Source organism: Alexandromys fortis, unplaced genomic scaffold (assembly GCF_014885135.2).
Source record: "Alexandromys fortis isolate MF-2015 unplaced genomic scaffold, M_Fortis_MF-2015_v1.1 scaffold_4, whole genome shotgun sequence".
In the NCBI taxonomy this organism is placed as follows: domain Eukaryota; kingdom Metazoa; phylum Chordata; class Mammalia; order Rodentia; family Cricetidae; genus Alexandromys; species Alexandromys fortis.
Genome location: NW_026067944.1, coordinates 9,279,789 through 9,294,163, shown reverse-complemented (window position 1 = coordinate 9,294,163; position 14,375 = coordinate 9,279,789). Strand labels below are relative to the sequence as shown.

General features: G+C 42.6%; 1 protein-coding gene across 4 annotated transcripts in view; it reads left to right on the top strand.

Annotated features, from left to right (window-relative positions):
* Robo1 (roundabout guidance receptor 1) overlaps window positions 1–14,375 on the top strand; it is a 376,555-nt gene that overhangs the window by 321,637 nt on the left and 40,543 nt on the right. For 2 of the 4 annotated variants that reach the window (XM_050148898.1, XM_050148896.1), the window contains exons 17-19: window positions 4,625–4,822; window positions 8,366–8,392; window positions 9,768–9,810. In XM_050148898.1, coding sequence (XP_050004855.1) covers window positions 4,625–4,822; window positions 8,366–8,392; window positions 9,768–9,810 — 268 coding nt within the window. The remainder of the gene's footprint in view (window positions 1–4,624; window positions 4,823–8,365; window positions 8,393–9,767; window positions 9,811–14,375) is intronic. The other 2 variants (XM_050148900.1, XM_050148897.1) reach the window with 1 other exon arrangement.

Genomic DNA, 14,375 nt, shown 5'->3' with positions numbered 1-14,375 from the left:
ACAATTTCTGCTTTAAAAATATTAGATTAACGAAAAAGAAGATGTGTCACAGAAGCCCACCTGACTATGATTCCATACAGAAAATATATGCAGAATATACAAAGTAACATTCACTACAGAAACTATATTACATACAGAATATACAAACTATCAGGTGATTTAAAGTCAAATATAAAAAAACAAGATAAAAATAGTTTAATTTTTAAGCAGTGATATTTATATTATTAAAGGTAACAAGAAGTGCAGAGTCAACTTCATATGTTAACAATCAGAAATGAAACTTTGAAATATTTTATGTCGTATGTGAAATTGTGGCCAAAGGATCAGGTAACACAGTCTGCATGCTTCCCAAGCACATACCTTCTTAAGGCACTAACAATACTGTCACCCTAGAATTATGTCAAGATAAAATTAAGAAATATCCAGCCTGGAATATTTTACTTATTTCACTGTTAAGACAAAATCAGTAGCTCTAAGATAGACAGAAAATCTTTGCAATGTAACACAGTAAAGTTTCCCGAAAACTGGTTATTGGTTAGGACTCAGTTCCATGTAAGTTCTGAGTGCCAAGCATTGTGGACCACAGGCCAATGAAATTGAGGCTTTAAGATGAGGTTTCCCTGGCTGTCCCCAGGCCAGCTGAAGAGGAGAAAGGACACACATTTTATGGGAGAACTTAAATGCTTCAGGCTAAGAGAGGGGCATCTTGCTCCTACCCATTCTGATTGCACGTAAGGTATTTGGGGCCCCCACAGAATGAGGTCGCTGGGTAGGGAACCACCTTCCACCAAGTGGAGATTTAAATGCTAATTGTGAGAGTCCCATTTAAAGCTTGCTCACTCAGCTGCAACTCTGGGCTAGAATTTCATAATTTTTAACTCACCATTTCCACTTACCAGCTTTGAATATAATTATTACATGCATATCTTTTAGACAAAAATAGCTTCACAACTTGTTTCAAGCAATACAGGAAATGGAAAAAATGCTTAATGCATCTGTTAGAATGTTTTAACATGCATGCAGGAATAAATATAAGTTGACACACACACATTTATCCACTTTGCTGTAATGTCAATATCTATTTTTTAACATTGCAAGTTACATTGCTGTGATCCTGTTGACAATGTTTGCTTTTATAGCGCACTGCCTTTTTGTCCTATTATTTCGGAAGATGGGTTGGAAGGGGGGACTGTGGGTTATTTTATTAAGATTTATATCAAGAAATTTAAGACTCAAATATTTTAATATAGCCTCAGCTGCAGTGAGACCAAACCTGATATACAGAGTGGCTATTTGAATTCATTAGTCACACTGTACTTTATTCCGTTCAGCCCATCTGGTCGCTAGCAGTGGAACCTCCCATGGCCCTTTCTATAAAATCTGAAGCTACCCGATTTAACCTTGCACAGACAACCATGCGATCTATAAACCTGGTAGATACAAAGGATGAATTAAGAGTGAAAAGAATGGGCCTGCTTAGTGAGCGCTGAGAGGTGGAATTGCTCTTAGGCCAACCAGAGATAAAAGGGTCTGGGACATGAAATAAAACTTTCCGTCAACAAACAGTTGAAAGCAGGTGACTGCTGGCAAAAATAGTTTCTCAGCCTTGACCCTCTGTAGAGTGAAACTGGCAGTTGCGTTCAAGGAAAAGGTACATGTAGCACCCGCGCGGGCACGCACGTGCGTGTGTGTGCACACACACACACACACATACACACAGCATGACGAGGAATTTAGACCTTCCATATGGAGAGGAGCGCTGTATTCCTAAAGTAGTCTCAGCACACACTAAAAGCTATTTATTTTTATTGCCAGTTGTCTTGTCAAGAGGCAGTATCTTTTAATAAGGAAAAAGCCATGTTCAAGTTCAGAAATGTTGTTCATGAAGAATTAGTTGTGTCGATTATTGTTCTCGAAATGAAACTATACCGGGGGACCAGAACATGCTCCAGTTTTAAAGCAGAATTGCTGATGTCTCTTGGATCTGGCTTGGAGTTCTCTTTCAGCAGAGAGGCTGTGAATCGGTCCTCCGTTGACAGGGCTCAGATGATCTGGTTGCTGGTGTTTACCTTGCTACGGCTTCCCTGTCCCAGGGAACGGTGACTGGCAGATGCCCTGAAATTTTTATGTAACCTGCCTGCATGATCCCTTTCTAGGATACCTTTGACCAGGAAGAGTGAGCGACGGATGTCTGTGTCTCCAAGGAGACATGGGGGAGGCAATGGGACCAAATTCGTGACAGAAGCAATTTACTACAGATAGATCTGCAAGGGAGAAGGCCACAGGAGCCACTCTTTACCCCGCAGTGTGAATCTAGAGGAAGGGCCTGTGGAATCATGGTGTCTTTATTGGTGCTCAAAAGTTTCCTCAGAACTAAACCCCTGTAAATGTCAAGGGTTTGGTTGTTCCAAGAGGAAACGGTGATGGATTCCAGAGTGCACCGACATCACTAAGAGGCTGTCATCACTGGACATGTGCACAGTCCATAGAGAACGAACGGGATCGTGAAGGAGGTTGAACTGCTATGTCCCAGACACAGTCGGTCATATGGAGGCTAGAGTATCTGGCTTGAGCATGCTAAGACCTGGGAGAAAACAGGAAGAGAGAGCTGCAGAGATGGTTCTGTGTTTGCCAAGCAAGTGTGAGAATCTAAGTTGGAGTCCCTAGGACCTCTGTAAAAGCTAGGCATGACAGCATACTTCCAGAATCCCAGCAGTAGGGAGGCAGAGAGAAACAGATGCCTGTAGCTCGCTGGCAGCCAGACCAGCTGAAATACTGAGCTGTGCGTTCAGCGAAAGCCTGTCTCCAAGACATAGGTGGAAAGCAATTGAGGAAGACATTCAGTGCTGAATTTTGGCGTCCACAGGCATATTCATAACACATATACACCCTCACCCATATGCACAGCCATTGGCACCCAAAATGTAAGCACACATACACACATACATTTTTCTCAGAGCTCAAACATATTCTTAGGAGATGGGCCTGAGTTTCTCACAACAGGAGAAAAAAAAAAAGGACTAAGCCAACTCTATCCCCCAGTACTGTCTCTTTGCTGCTAATGGGTTTAGGACCAGAGGGAACCATTTCCTTTACTGTGTGCCCACTGGTAGCTGTGCCAGATTCCAGTGCATAGCTTCAATCCGCTGGTCATACAGAGGGCCCTGGCTAAGTTAAACGGGTCACAGCGCAAAACCGTAGGACATGAATCTGAGAAGGGAAGTGCCAGCAATGAGGGGGCTGCTAGGAATGGGAAGGAGATGATGAGGGGAGCGGAAGAATACACTGTGTGTATCGAATAGCAAAATTACAGGAAAAAGGGAAAATAGATCCAAATCAACATGAAGCTGTAAGAATGCAGGACAGTAGTAGTTTATGTCAGACGATTCAATGGTAGGAAGAATATAATGGGCAAGTGCCTCTTCTTTCACCAGATGGAGTGTAGAAAGACATTAAAAGGACTTCCAGTAGTGGGGACACTGCACACTGTGCAGCCTTAAGTTGGCCATCACTAAGGGTCAACAAAATGGGTTGCCTTGCTGGTGAAGCAACAGCCTTGATTTCCTAGAGTTCGCGGGCAGCTCTGGGGGTCCTTAACTAAGAACTGCAGGCTTCAGCAACCTCTCTACAGGGCTAAGACAAATGGAAAATGAGTAAATTTTATTACCCATATATTCTATCAATTTTTAATTTTGAATCAAAATGTCTAGCAGAAAATATGAGTCCTTTTGGCTATTCGTAACACTTGATGATTCTTTTACATATTTAATGTTCTTTTCTTATTTCTAATGTGGATCATCATTATTATTCTAAAAGAAAGATTATCTGTAGTTCTGCCAAAGCTGATTTTTATAGTGTTTTAGCGGTCTTTGATTTTATAATTCTTTCTGAATATAAGTTCAAATAATGTGCAATTAAGACAGTTGAAGACTATGCAAAATAGTTTTGGGGAGGGAACAAACACATTCTTTTTTCAAGATCTACTTACAAAAGAGGTAAAATTTCAATTCTAGCTTCCCACCCGCCTCCCACCGCCCATTTTTAAGACAGAGGTTCCCTATGTAACCCCAGCTGGCCTGGGATTCTCTGTATAGACTGGCTGGTTTCAAATCACATAGAGATCCAACTGCCTCCATCTCCTTGGTGCTGGGACTAAAGCTGTGGGCCATTGCACCTAACTTATTTCTATCATTTTTGAAGCAAATATTTGAGGGTTCCTACAGAAGTGTGAAAATTTTTTTCTATATTTACAAATTCAGCACCCTTTATTTCCCAGAATGCATTAAATTATTCCATAGTTTAGAGGTACATTGGTATATCTGGTTGGTTTTCTCATATGAAACCTACACTAAACACCCACACAGTGTTTTGAAATAAAAAGACAGAGGGCATTTGTCTTTAACTGTAGCCTCATAAAAGTATGACATACTTGTTTTGAATTAAAGTAAATGGAATAAATAAATTCTTTCCCCTAAAACTCTTGCATTTCCCAGTGGTGGCTGAGGCAAAATGGAAAACAAAATCATTGTGCAGATGCTAACAAGATGAAACAAGAGCCATGTATACTGTACTGTACTGTCACGTTGAGATTTTGACCCTTATTAACCAAGAGGTGGCCTTTCAGATTCTCATGGAAACCCCGTGTCTCCCGAGGACCAAGTGAGCCTCGCTCAGCAGATCTCAGACGTGGTGAAGCAGCCAGCTTTCATTGCTGGCATTGGGGCAGCCTGCTGGATCATCCTCATGGTCTTTAGCATCTGGCTGTACAGGCACCGCAAGAAGAGAAACGGTCTCACCAGCACGTACGCGGGCATCAGGAAAGGTGTGGTGGCTATAAAACCTTTTATCTTAAACTGATAGTGTGTTATTCATGGCACACAGCCTTCATTAAAAATGGCTTTCCTATGGGAAGGTTCTCAATAGTGGTGTTATTTCTCCATATTATCCATATAGGAACTTGCTTGTGTGGCAAGCCAGGAATAGACTCTTCTAGCCTCTCTGGGCCCACCTTTTTCTAAAGAAAGCACTCTTTGCTTGCGACGATTTGCAGCTCAGAGGCGGGGCCGCACATGCCTAGAGACTCGCAGGCCTTTGCAACACACCCTCAGATCTCAGCGCTGCCCGTGTTTATTTTTTTACTAGCTGAGTCAGTTCTTAAGACTCCCCGGTAGATAGCCATCCTCTCCATTCTCCTCGTTGATAACTCAGGCTTACACCAGGACAGCTCTACGTCACGGTGTTTAGCGGACAACCCTTTACCTGTGTTTGTTTCTAGTGATCCCTTTTGTTCTCAAAGTTCTCCTGGGTTGGATGCTAACGGTGTGATTCACCCTAGATATAGACCCCACATGTCAACCTGATCGAAGACCTTTACATTGCTGCAGAGCAGACTTTGTAACGATTGCTTATAAGGCTCCCCCTTGCCCAACCATGACCTCCTTTCTATGCTAACTGTGCACACGTTTCCTAAGCAAACACTTTGGACATGCCCTGGCAAAGTGCTGCCTCTGACTAATTGTGCGGCTAAGTCAGTATTGTCAGTGCTAGGTGGAACTCAAGCAGCCCTGTACCTTTAGACAGAATCCTAGCTCTGCAGTCTCAGATTTCTGTGCTCTTGCTTACAAGAGATCTTGACAAAAGAATGAGCGAGACGGTCACCAGTCCTGTGGAAATGAAGCCCTGACCGGCCCTGCAGCCCCTTTCCGTATGTAAATCTTCTCAGGCATTGTCATCTGTCCACCACCCCCACCCCTCTCACCCCTGCCACAAACACACACACACACACACACACACACACACACACACACACACACACACACCAGACACGAGTTCTGTCAGTGGCCCTGCTGGGAAACAGCAAAGAAGGGTTTGGAGGGCTTGGGGCCAGCGCAAAGACAGTGCGGTTCATTATGCATACAAAGACGAACAATGACAGACACATGCTAGCCAGATGATCCTTTGACTCGGATCAATGGAGAGAAGGGCTTTGTGGGAGGTGGCTTGGGGGGGGGGGGAGGAGGATACCCTCGGAGGCTGTTTTTGAAATCTGACTTGAGTTAGGAAGCAGGGCTAAGTAATATTGAAATGTGGAGTCCCCTGCACTTTCTGGTGGAAGGACCTCCATCAAGAGCTTGGTTGTGTAAGCATCCAGTCCTGGGGCTCCAGGGTTTCCTGTCACAGCGAAGTGCCTTCGTTGTGTAAGTGTAGCAGGTGAATGCTCTCTACTGTCTCACTCTAAGGATGTGACACCGACCCCTCCTTGCTCTCCAAAGCCTTCCTTGCCTTTACTAATGCCCTTTGCGCATGCCAGTAAACACCTCCGTGCATTCCCCAACTAATCCCGTTGCCTTTTCAGTTAGCCCCCGCTGAACAGAAATCATAAAACATAATTCTGAATGGGACTTCCTGAGCCCTTGACTCTCTTTTCCTCACCTTAGCATTTTTTTTGTAATTCTTTTTCTATGCAATTTTTAAAGTACATTGTGTCATCTGAAATTTATTATGCTAAAAAAATAATGCCAGTGGTCTAAGTGAAATGAGACACGGCATATTTTAACAGAATCAGTGCAGAGTGCCCATTTGCCTGCACAAGGTCAAGCCAGGGTGTGACTTTTTCACACTAGTGGGGATTTGGGGGGTGGCCTCGCCGCATTTCAATGTGTATGATGTGCAGCAGTCTTGCATACCTGCCTGTGTTCATTCACAAAGATCCCCAACATTAGCGAGCACACTGGGTGTTAGCTGTGGCCTTGGAAGACTTGGGAATTCAGTTAGGTTTGGGTGGGTAAAAATCCCACTTTGTGCTCGCCTGTCCTGATTTGTTTTTTCTCTTCACAAATGGGTTAGCGAAAGCACCTAGGTTGGCCTTTCTGGTCCCCTGTGTCCTTGTCATCACAGATTAATGTTCAGGGACTCCATTCTTGCTTGAACAGCTTTAGTTTCAAACGCACCTGTTCTTTCTATTTTATAAGGACTTGTTACTATTGTTTTTATAATATAGCTAAATTATATTGACTTTGAAAAGATCTGAGTGAACAAAATCACAATGTAATTCTTAAGATGGTCCTACCTTGCTACACACGAAGGACACTATATAAACTGAGGCTGCATTGAGGGTTTTGTCATTGTTCTTTCTTGTATGCTAATATTACGTAGCTTGCAAAGAAGTGGACATGGTACACCCTTCCAGCATGTTCCCAATCCAAGTTCAGACCCTACCATCAATTTCCTATTGATATATAAATGGAAAATACACTTTGGTATTTTGATACATGGTAAATAATCAATATTGCAGCTTATTTGCCCTAAAGAATTGTTGCGAGAAATCTTTAATTTGAAAGGAAGGCATTTTCCTGCTTTTCCTATTAGGGCTGCATTTCCTTTAGATTGAAGGGGAGAGATTGGAAAATCATTTCGTCTCCTCCCTCTATGAAATAGCATGGAAATTGCAGTGGAGCTTGCCTGCCCCCAGCAAAGGGAGAAGATGGGGAAAGGGGGGTGGCAGGCTGCTACTTTTGAGGTCTGCAGTTCAATTTCAGGCATTATTGATTAGATTAAGATTTATAACTACAGAAAGAGTGGAGATTCTCCGGGGGGTGTTATTGTTCTTTTGTTCCGCTTCTAGGGTGGCGTTAAAAAAATGTTCTGTCTGTCCCTCGAAAGCTTCCCAGTGTAAAGGATGACAAATAAATTGGAGGTTTAGCTCCACATCTCTGCATCTCTTACTATCCATTCACAAGTTTTCATGATGATTAAAAAAAAAAAAGCAAAAACAAAAACAAAAGAAAACCATGTCACTCTGTTTCTGTGCTGCCAGGCATTTCTCCCCAGTAGAGCTGTATAATTTGTTTGATTCTCTCTCTCTCTCTCTCTCTCTCTCTCTCTCTCTCTCTCTCCCTCTCCCCCCATTGCAGTAATGAGCGCCCCACTGCACCTACTATTCCACTTACCAAGCATTTACTTTCAGATGTCCAGATAAGGGTCCAACACAGCCCTGATAATACTTGTTTAAGAATCCATCATCCAGTGTTTGGAAATGATTAATAGTGGAGGATTCCTGTTTGTACTAAAGCAGTGGGCAGACTCTGTGTTTCTAAATGCAAGGTCATCCGCAGGCTAACCCAGACAATTCCCCTCCTGAGAGTATTAGAATGTCAGCCACTTCAGAACGGTACCTGTAGAGACAGGCTGCTTCTTTTTCAGACTTCCGACGTGGTGTTACTCATATATCAGAGTGTCAAACCCACTGGCTTGGTTATTTACATTCGTGTTATGTTCAGCTGTCTGCTTGATTTATACTAATGTGATATGTTCCCCTTCTCTCTCCAGCTTAATAACTAGTTTATATTTTGTTTTGATTTTTCAGTCCCGTCTTTTACCTTCACACCAACAGGTATCTATTTGCACTTACCCTCTTCCTTCCGTGTGTTAGTTTGGCGTGTGTCGGGCTGTTATGTTTCAGTTCATCCTAAACGGTAACTTGGGGAAAGGACTTGCACAGACCACAATGTTGCCTTTACTCATGCCAGGCATGCGTCTGAAGTAGAAACGGTGGGCGTTGCTTTTCGTCTACTCAGTGCAGTTACGTATCCTGCATGCCACATTGCATCTTAGCCTGTGTGCATGTGTCTCCGTTAAACCAGCACACTTTCCTGCCCTCGGCATGATTTAACACGCTAATCATCTTACTGGTTGGTTCACATGAGGCTGTGTATCTTTCTCCCCTCGACTTCAACTTTGAGGTTTTCCAACAACAGACAGATTTCTCTCCTTTGTAGTTCTCTGTCCATAGAATTACTGTTCTCAGAAGCACCCCAAATCTCTGCCCACATGAGTGATAAACTTCATTTCTGACAAGTCCAGAGTCCTCGTCTTGGTCCCCTTCAGCTTCTTTCAGAACAGATCCTTCTCTCACGCCAGCTCCAGTCAAAGATGTCCCCGTAGTTCTGTGTCCTCAGTTTTAATCCAGTTATTGGGATCACTGGGCACAGTTATCTCTCCCTAGCAGACTTCCAGTTTGGAGTTTTTCTAAGTAGCGGAAACTTGGCAGCTTTTAAAAACACATTTCTTCTTAGAAAATGTGTCTGTATTTACAGGAAAGCTAATCTTCTTAACTCCATGCCTAACTATTTATAAGTCTGTGTTTGTTCTGGCCAAAATAAAGTGGATTAATCCTTAAACTGCATTAAAATATTTTTTCACCATATCTGATAGAAATATAATGTCTGATAGAAATATAATACGACAGGGTTTTCACAAGTCAAATATAAAATAGGTCACATCAATCATCCCAACTTGGCATAAGTCTTTGTGTGTGGAAGCAGGGTTTATGTGATCATGTATCTTCTCTTTATTTCTGTGCCTTCTTCTGGGAAGAGAATCTAGCAAGTTTTCTTCCACTCTGAATTTAAGATTATCCATGCAGAAATCATAGAATTATGTTATCTGGTAAGAAATTCTAAAGAAATCTATAAAGATATTATTGTGCACATATGAATGAGCTGTGCTTAGTAATAGCGTACTGAGTTTTTAATTTTAATTTTTGCAATCTGAGAAATTAAGAAAGATGTATAGTTAGTCTAAAAACAATCTTCTAAATGGTTCCTAGATGGAACAAAAGTCTGCTACATCTGGCAATGGCTTTATAGAGTTTCTGGGTAGGAAGGGAAACAGAATGATATTTTAGAAAGATGTTCATGAATATGATGGCTCCTGCTATATAAACATGTCTATTAATTGTTCTCTCTCTTTTTCTTGTAATATTCTAGTAACTTATCAAAGAGGAGGCGAAGCCGTCAGCAGTGGAGGGAGGTAAGTATCTTCCTTGTTTTCTTTTAAATCCGAAGGGGTATTCCAACTCTTTCCTGTCTTCTCAGTGTCGTTGCTTCCTTTCTTCAAGGACTAAACCTCCATTTGAAATTTGTTCAAATAGTTCGAAGAGATCTCTCCCCTCAGCGGCACTCTTTAAACCAAGGGGTTTACAGGGATTGCTGTGAATGCTTGCAGTTTTAGTCATTGACCACGAGAGGGAGCACTTGACCCAAGGAAAACAGACTTGCCGATGTAGCGGATGATTACAAGGAGTTAAAGTGATTAAGCTGTGGCACGCCGAAGATGAAGAAATATAGCTAGTTAACAGACACCATCAGAGAAAGGCGTTCCCTTGAAAACTTGCTGAACGCAGCAGCGGCTGGGAAGTTGTGGCTGCTGTCTGTTCTTCCGGAGGAATTTAGCAGAATTCCCGTCTGTGTTTGGGGGAGAAATACATTTAAAGGCCGAAATCTAGTTAGCTTGTTAACAAAGAGATTTTTCACCTCTAACTAAAATGAACCTCTATTCCACATTTATGTTATTTTTTTGGTGATTATTATTCAGTGAATTGTAATATATTCACAGAGAAATCACAAATTGGAGCGGCAGAAAGCTTAAAGGGGCTGAAAATGGTATAAATCACAGGTGACAGGCTTAAGTATTTGCCACAATAAGGTGATTTTTTTTCATCCCCTAAAATTCAGTAACATTAAGATGATGGGGGTGAGGGAAAAAAGGAAAATTAGAAACTGTTCCAACAACAACTCCTTTAAAATTCAAATTTGTTTAACTTACTAAGTACCTTTGTGTGTAGTTGAATAACCTGGTTAGCTACCGGACAGTGAAAAATGAATACAGTGTTATTCCTACATCTAAGGAGTGTCTGACAGGAATATTGCTGAACTTGCTCTATAACAAAGAGTGATTTGGAAGAAGAGGTTGCCTGCTTCTAGCCAAGGCTTTGCAAGTGTGGCAATGGGTACTAATCTCTTCATTCCTGGATACCATTAACTTCTTGTTTTCATACCTGTGAAACAAAGCCAGCCTCCAAAACACTCCCAAAGCTAGGAAGTCTGCATAAAAAGAATAAATCCTCTAGATTCAAGAATTCAACCACAGCGTGTTTTTGCATCCTGGGGAATTCCATGGGAGGCACAGCCCGGGCGTTCATGAATGATCCTCTGGCATGGGGACATTTCCTCTTAGGTAGATCTGGGATGCCTGGTTATTTAGCCACCACCTTTTGTGTATATACTTAAGACTGCAGACTTTGGTTTTCTTGGCAGTGGGCTCTGTGCGTGGACACGTACGCACATGCTCACACACACACACACATGCATAGACATAAAATATAAACCTCATTCCTTTGCTAAAACGTTTACAACGTTGGGAAACAAACTTATGGGACGAACAATGGCAGGGATGCATAAGAAGCATTAAGTGGTTCTTCTGTTGCGAATACGGAATTGTAAAGTTCTTCAATTCTCTAGTTTGAAATTTGCTAGCAATGAAGACATAGCTGTTTACATCTAAAAACAGAAGCCTAGCAATGAAGGGGATTTATTTCCAAACCTCCGTAGAAATCATCGTTGTCCCCAGTGTAAGGATGAAAGGGGCAGGAATGTTGGCGAGGCGATGGCTAAGTGAGGATTTCAGAGTTATAGCTCAGGATGACTCTTTTTTATTGCTGTTGTTTTGTTTCTACACAATTGTAAACATGTTGGTTCATTAGCTGCATAGAATAAACCCTTCCTATGTAGCAGCCACCATGGGTGTGAAAAGCCCCACCCTCGATCTTATAATACAGTGAGAAAGACAAGATGGATATTAAAGAGATTGGGGCCTTTCAAACTCTGCTCTTTTGTAGTGCCAGTTACTAATCGTTTGGGGGAAAATAAAATAGGTTTAAGAAAAATAGTTCATTGGGAAAAGGCGTCGTTTCTAGCCATGGGATGGCCGTGCCGTGTGTGGTGTATGCATCCATGCATGTGCGTGTTTTTTTTTTTTTTTTTTATGGGTGGAGGAGAGAACGTGTACTGTGTTCTTCTCTGCTGAGTTCTCTTTGTCCATATTTCAGCCCTGGTTTTCTTCATATATGTGGGATTCTTGATCCTCAATGGACCTGGCACATCACTAGGTCAATGACACCTAAGCCAAAGTCTCTTAGCCGGCTGTTTTGTCCTCCTGTGTGGGGGGAGGGCATTTGACACGCCATCTCTTACCACACTCACTGTCTCTTACATTATTTGTCTGCAAACCCTGGTTTTCCTTCGCTGAAACTGGAAGGAAAGCACTGGACGTTCCACCAGCATCTTGTCTCATTAAAACTACTCCTGCAGATTCTCAGCCTAGGCAAAAATGATCTTTGGGGTGTGTATTAATCGTGTCAGCACTGCTGAAGACACTGTTACCGGCAGGACCCCAGTTCTACATGTAACATATCAACCCCAAATTCGGGATGACAATAGAGCCCACAGACTCTTGCACTGCCGTATCAACCTGCCATGTTACATTGTCTTCTATGCACACTGGATCATGACATTGCACACACTTTACTGGATTAGTCTAAAGATGGTGTTCTACCTACCATCTTTTTTCAGTTTATCCAAACTCCCTTTTTGATAGTTTCCCATGAAGTATGCACCATGGTAAGCATGAGGTCAATCAGCTCGTACTTATTTGAAATCACTGAATTGGCACTCTTAGACCACAGTCAAGCTGCTGCTGGGATGCAGGGATGCATCCGTTGTTAAAAGCATGCCACTGCCCTTGCAAAAGAGCTAAGTGGTGCTCCCAGCATCCACACCAAGGGATGGACAACTGCTTGCAGCTCCAGCTCCAGGGAATCAGGCACCCTCCTCTGGGTTCTGCAGGCACTATGCACACACTCTCACAGAGGTACACACATGTACATATGATCTTAAAAGTTTAAAAACAAATGCATTTCCTCCATTCTGTCTAAAACTGCTTCTGAGCCCGTGACAGAACTGAGTGGTTACAGCAGAAACTAGGGAGCACAGACAGCCTTCCACGGTTCCTGTTTCAGCTTTAACAGAAAAGCATTCAACCTTTGGTGTGTGACCATGTGACCATAAAATGTGACATCCTGGTCTGTAGTGAATGCACAGCTGATGATCAGTACATGAATTGCTGTGAGTGTGTATGTTTGTGGAGGGGGTGTGCGTGTGTTCATGCATGTGCATGGCCTCCGGAGGCCAAACGTGACCCTCTAGTGTCTTTCCTCAGGATTTGTCATTTTGGTTTTGGGGACAAGGTCACTCACTTGCCTGTAACTGATCATTTAACTAGGCTGGCTGGCCCAGGGGCCCCAGGGATCCTGCTGTTGCCACCTCTCCAGAGCTGGGATAGCAGATGGTGAAGGAATGTTCACCACTGCCCAGCTTTTTACTCAGACTCTGGGGCTCGAACTCATATTCTCATTCTTGAGGCAGCACACTCCTTATAGATTTTTCTCTTCCCAACTCAACATGTGAATTTTTATTATGTAATTGAGCCAGTTCATCATGTGATATCAGTAAATTCTGTGCTTCAAGGATGTCATTGAGACCCTAAGGAAAGGATACATGCCAAAGGCGCCCATGCTGCCTTTGTTTTTGTTTGCTTTTAAATAATTCTTTGGGACTGGAATTTTTTTCCATTTTATAAAAGAAATGGCTATATAAAAATCTTACGGTTCGTCACATTGTAGACTTAGTTATCCCTTAGCACAAAAGAATGAGCCTTGTGGTGAAGCCAACCGACCAGCTCGCAACACGCCAAGGACAATGTGTGGAAACCCAGAAAGAGCACAGCAATATTAAGTAGCTGTTCTCCCTCACTCATTTCTCATGCCTTAGACATTCCAGTTGCCTCTTCCAAGAAAACCTACTTGCATGCCAAACCACAGCATGAACTAGGAAAAACTAGGGAAACCTGAGGGAGGGTGTGTGAAGGTCAGCCTAGCCTGGTAAAGAATGCCAAGACCACATTTCCTGTCGGGGAAGAACACACAGAAGTGGAGAGAACCCACATCTTGCTTCTCTTAAAGACATTGGCAACTCTTAGACATATCCCAGGACTTTGAAACTCATTCGCCCAGTGGGGAAAGGAGGCAGCCAATAGGATGGCAGCCTTCACTACTGGGATTCTGCACAGTTTTTCCACAGCTCCTAGACTCTACCGTAGTTATGTTGTGGTTTATCAATTCAAATAAGTCTTCTTGGAGTGAGCAATAGGAATATCTGAAGTAATGGAAAAGGAAGAATGGGAAGCAATTGCCATGTAATTTTCAGAGTATATTTGGGTTTTGTTGTTGTTGTTGTTTGTTTGGTGGGATTTGGATTTTGGTTTGTTTTGTCAAATAGATCCTCTTAATATATGGGCAGATGCAATCAAGTAAAGTTGTTTCTAACGTGCTTAAGCCAGCCCACACTGTATTCTGTGCTTCTGCTGCTTCCGTTAGGGAGTTAATGTTCCACTTTGGAAGCATAAATGGATGAGTAGAGCCCTTAAAACTGTTAGTTGCGAAAGACAAAGCCGCCCCATGAGAGCAGCTATGCATGCCC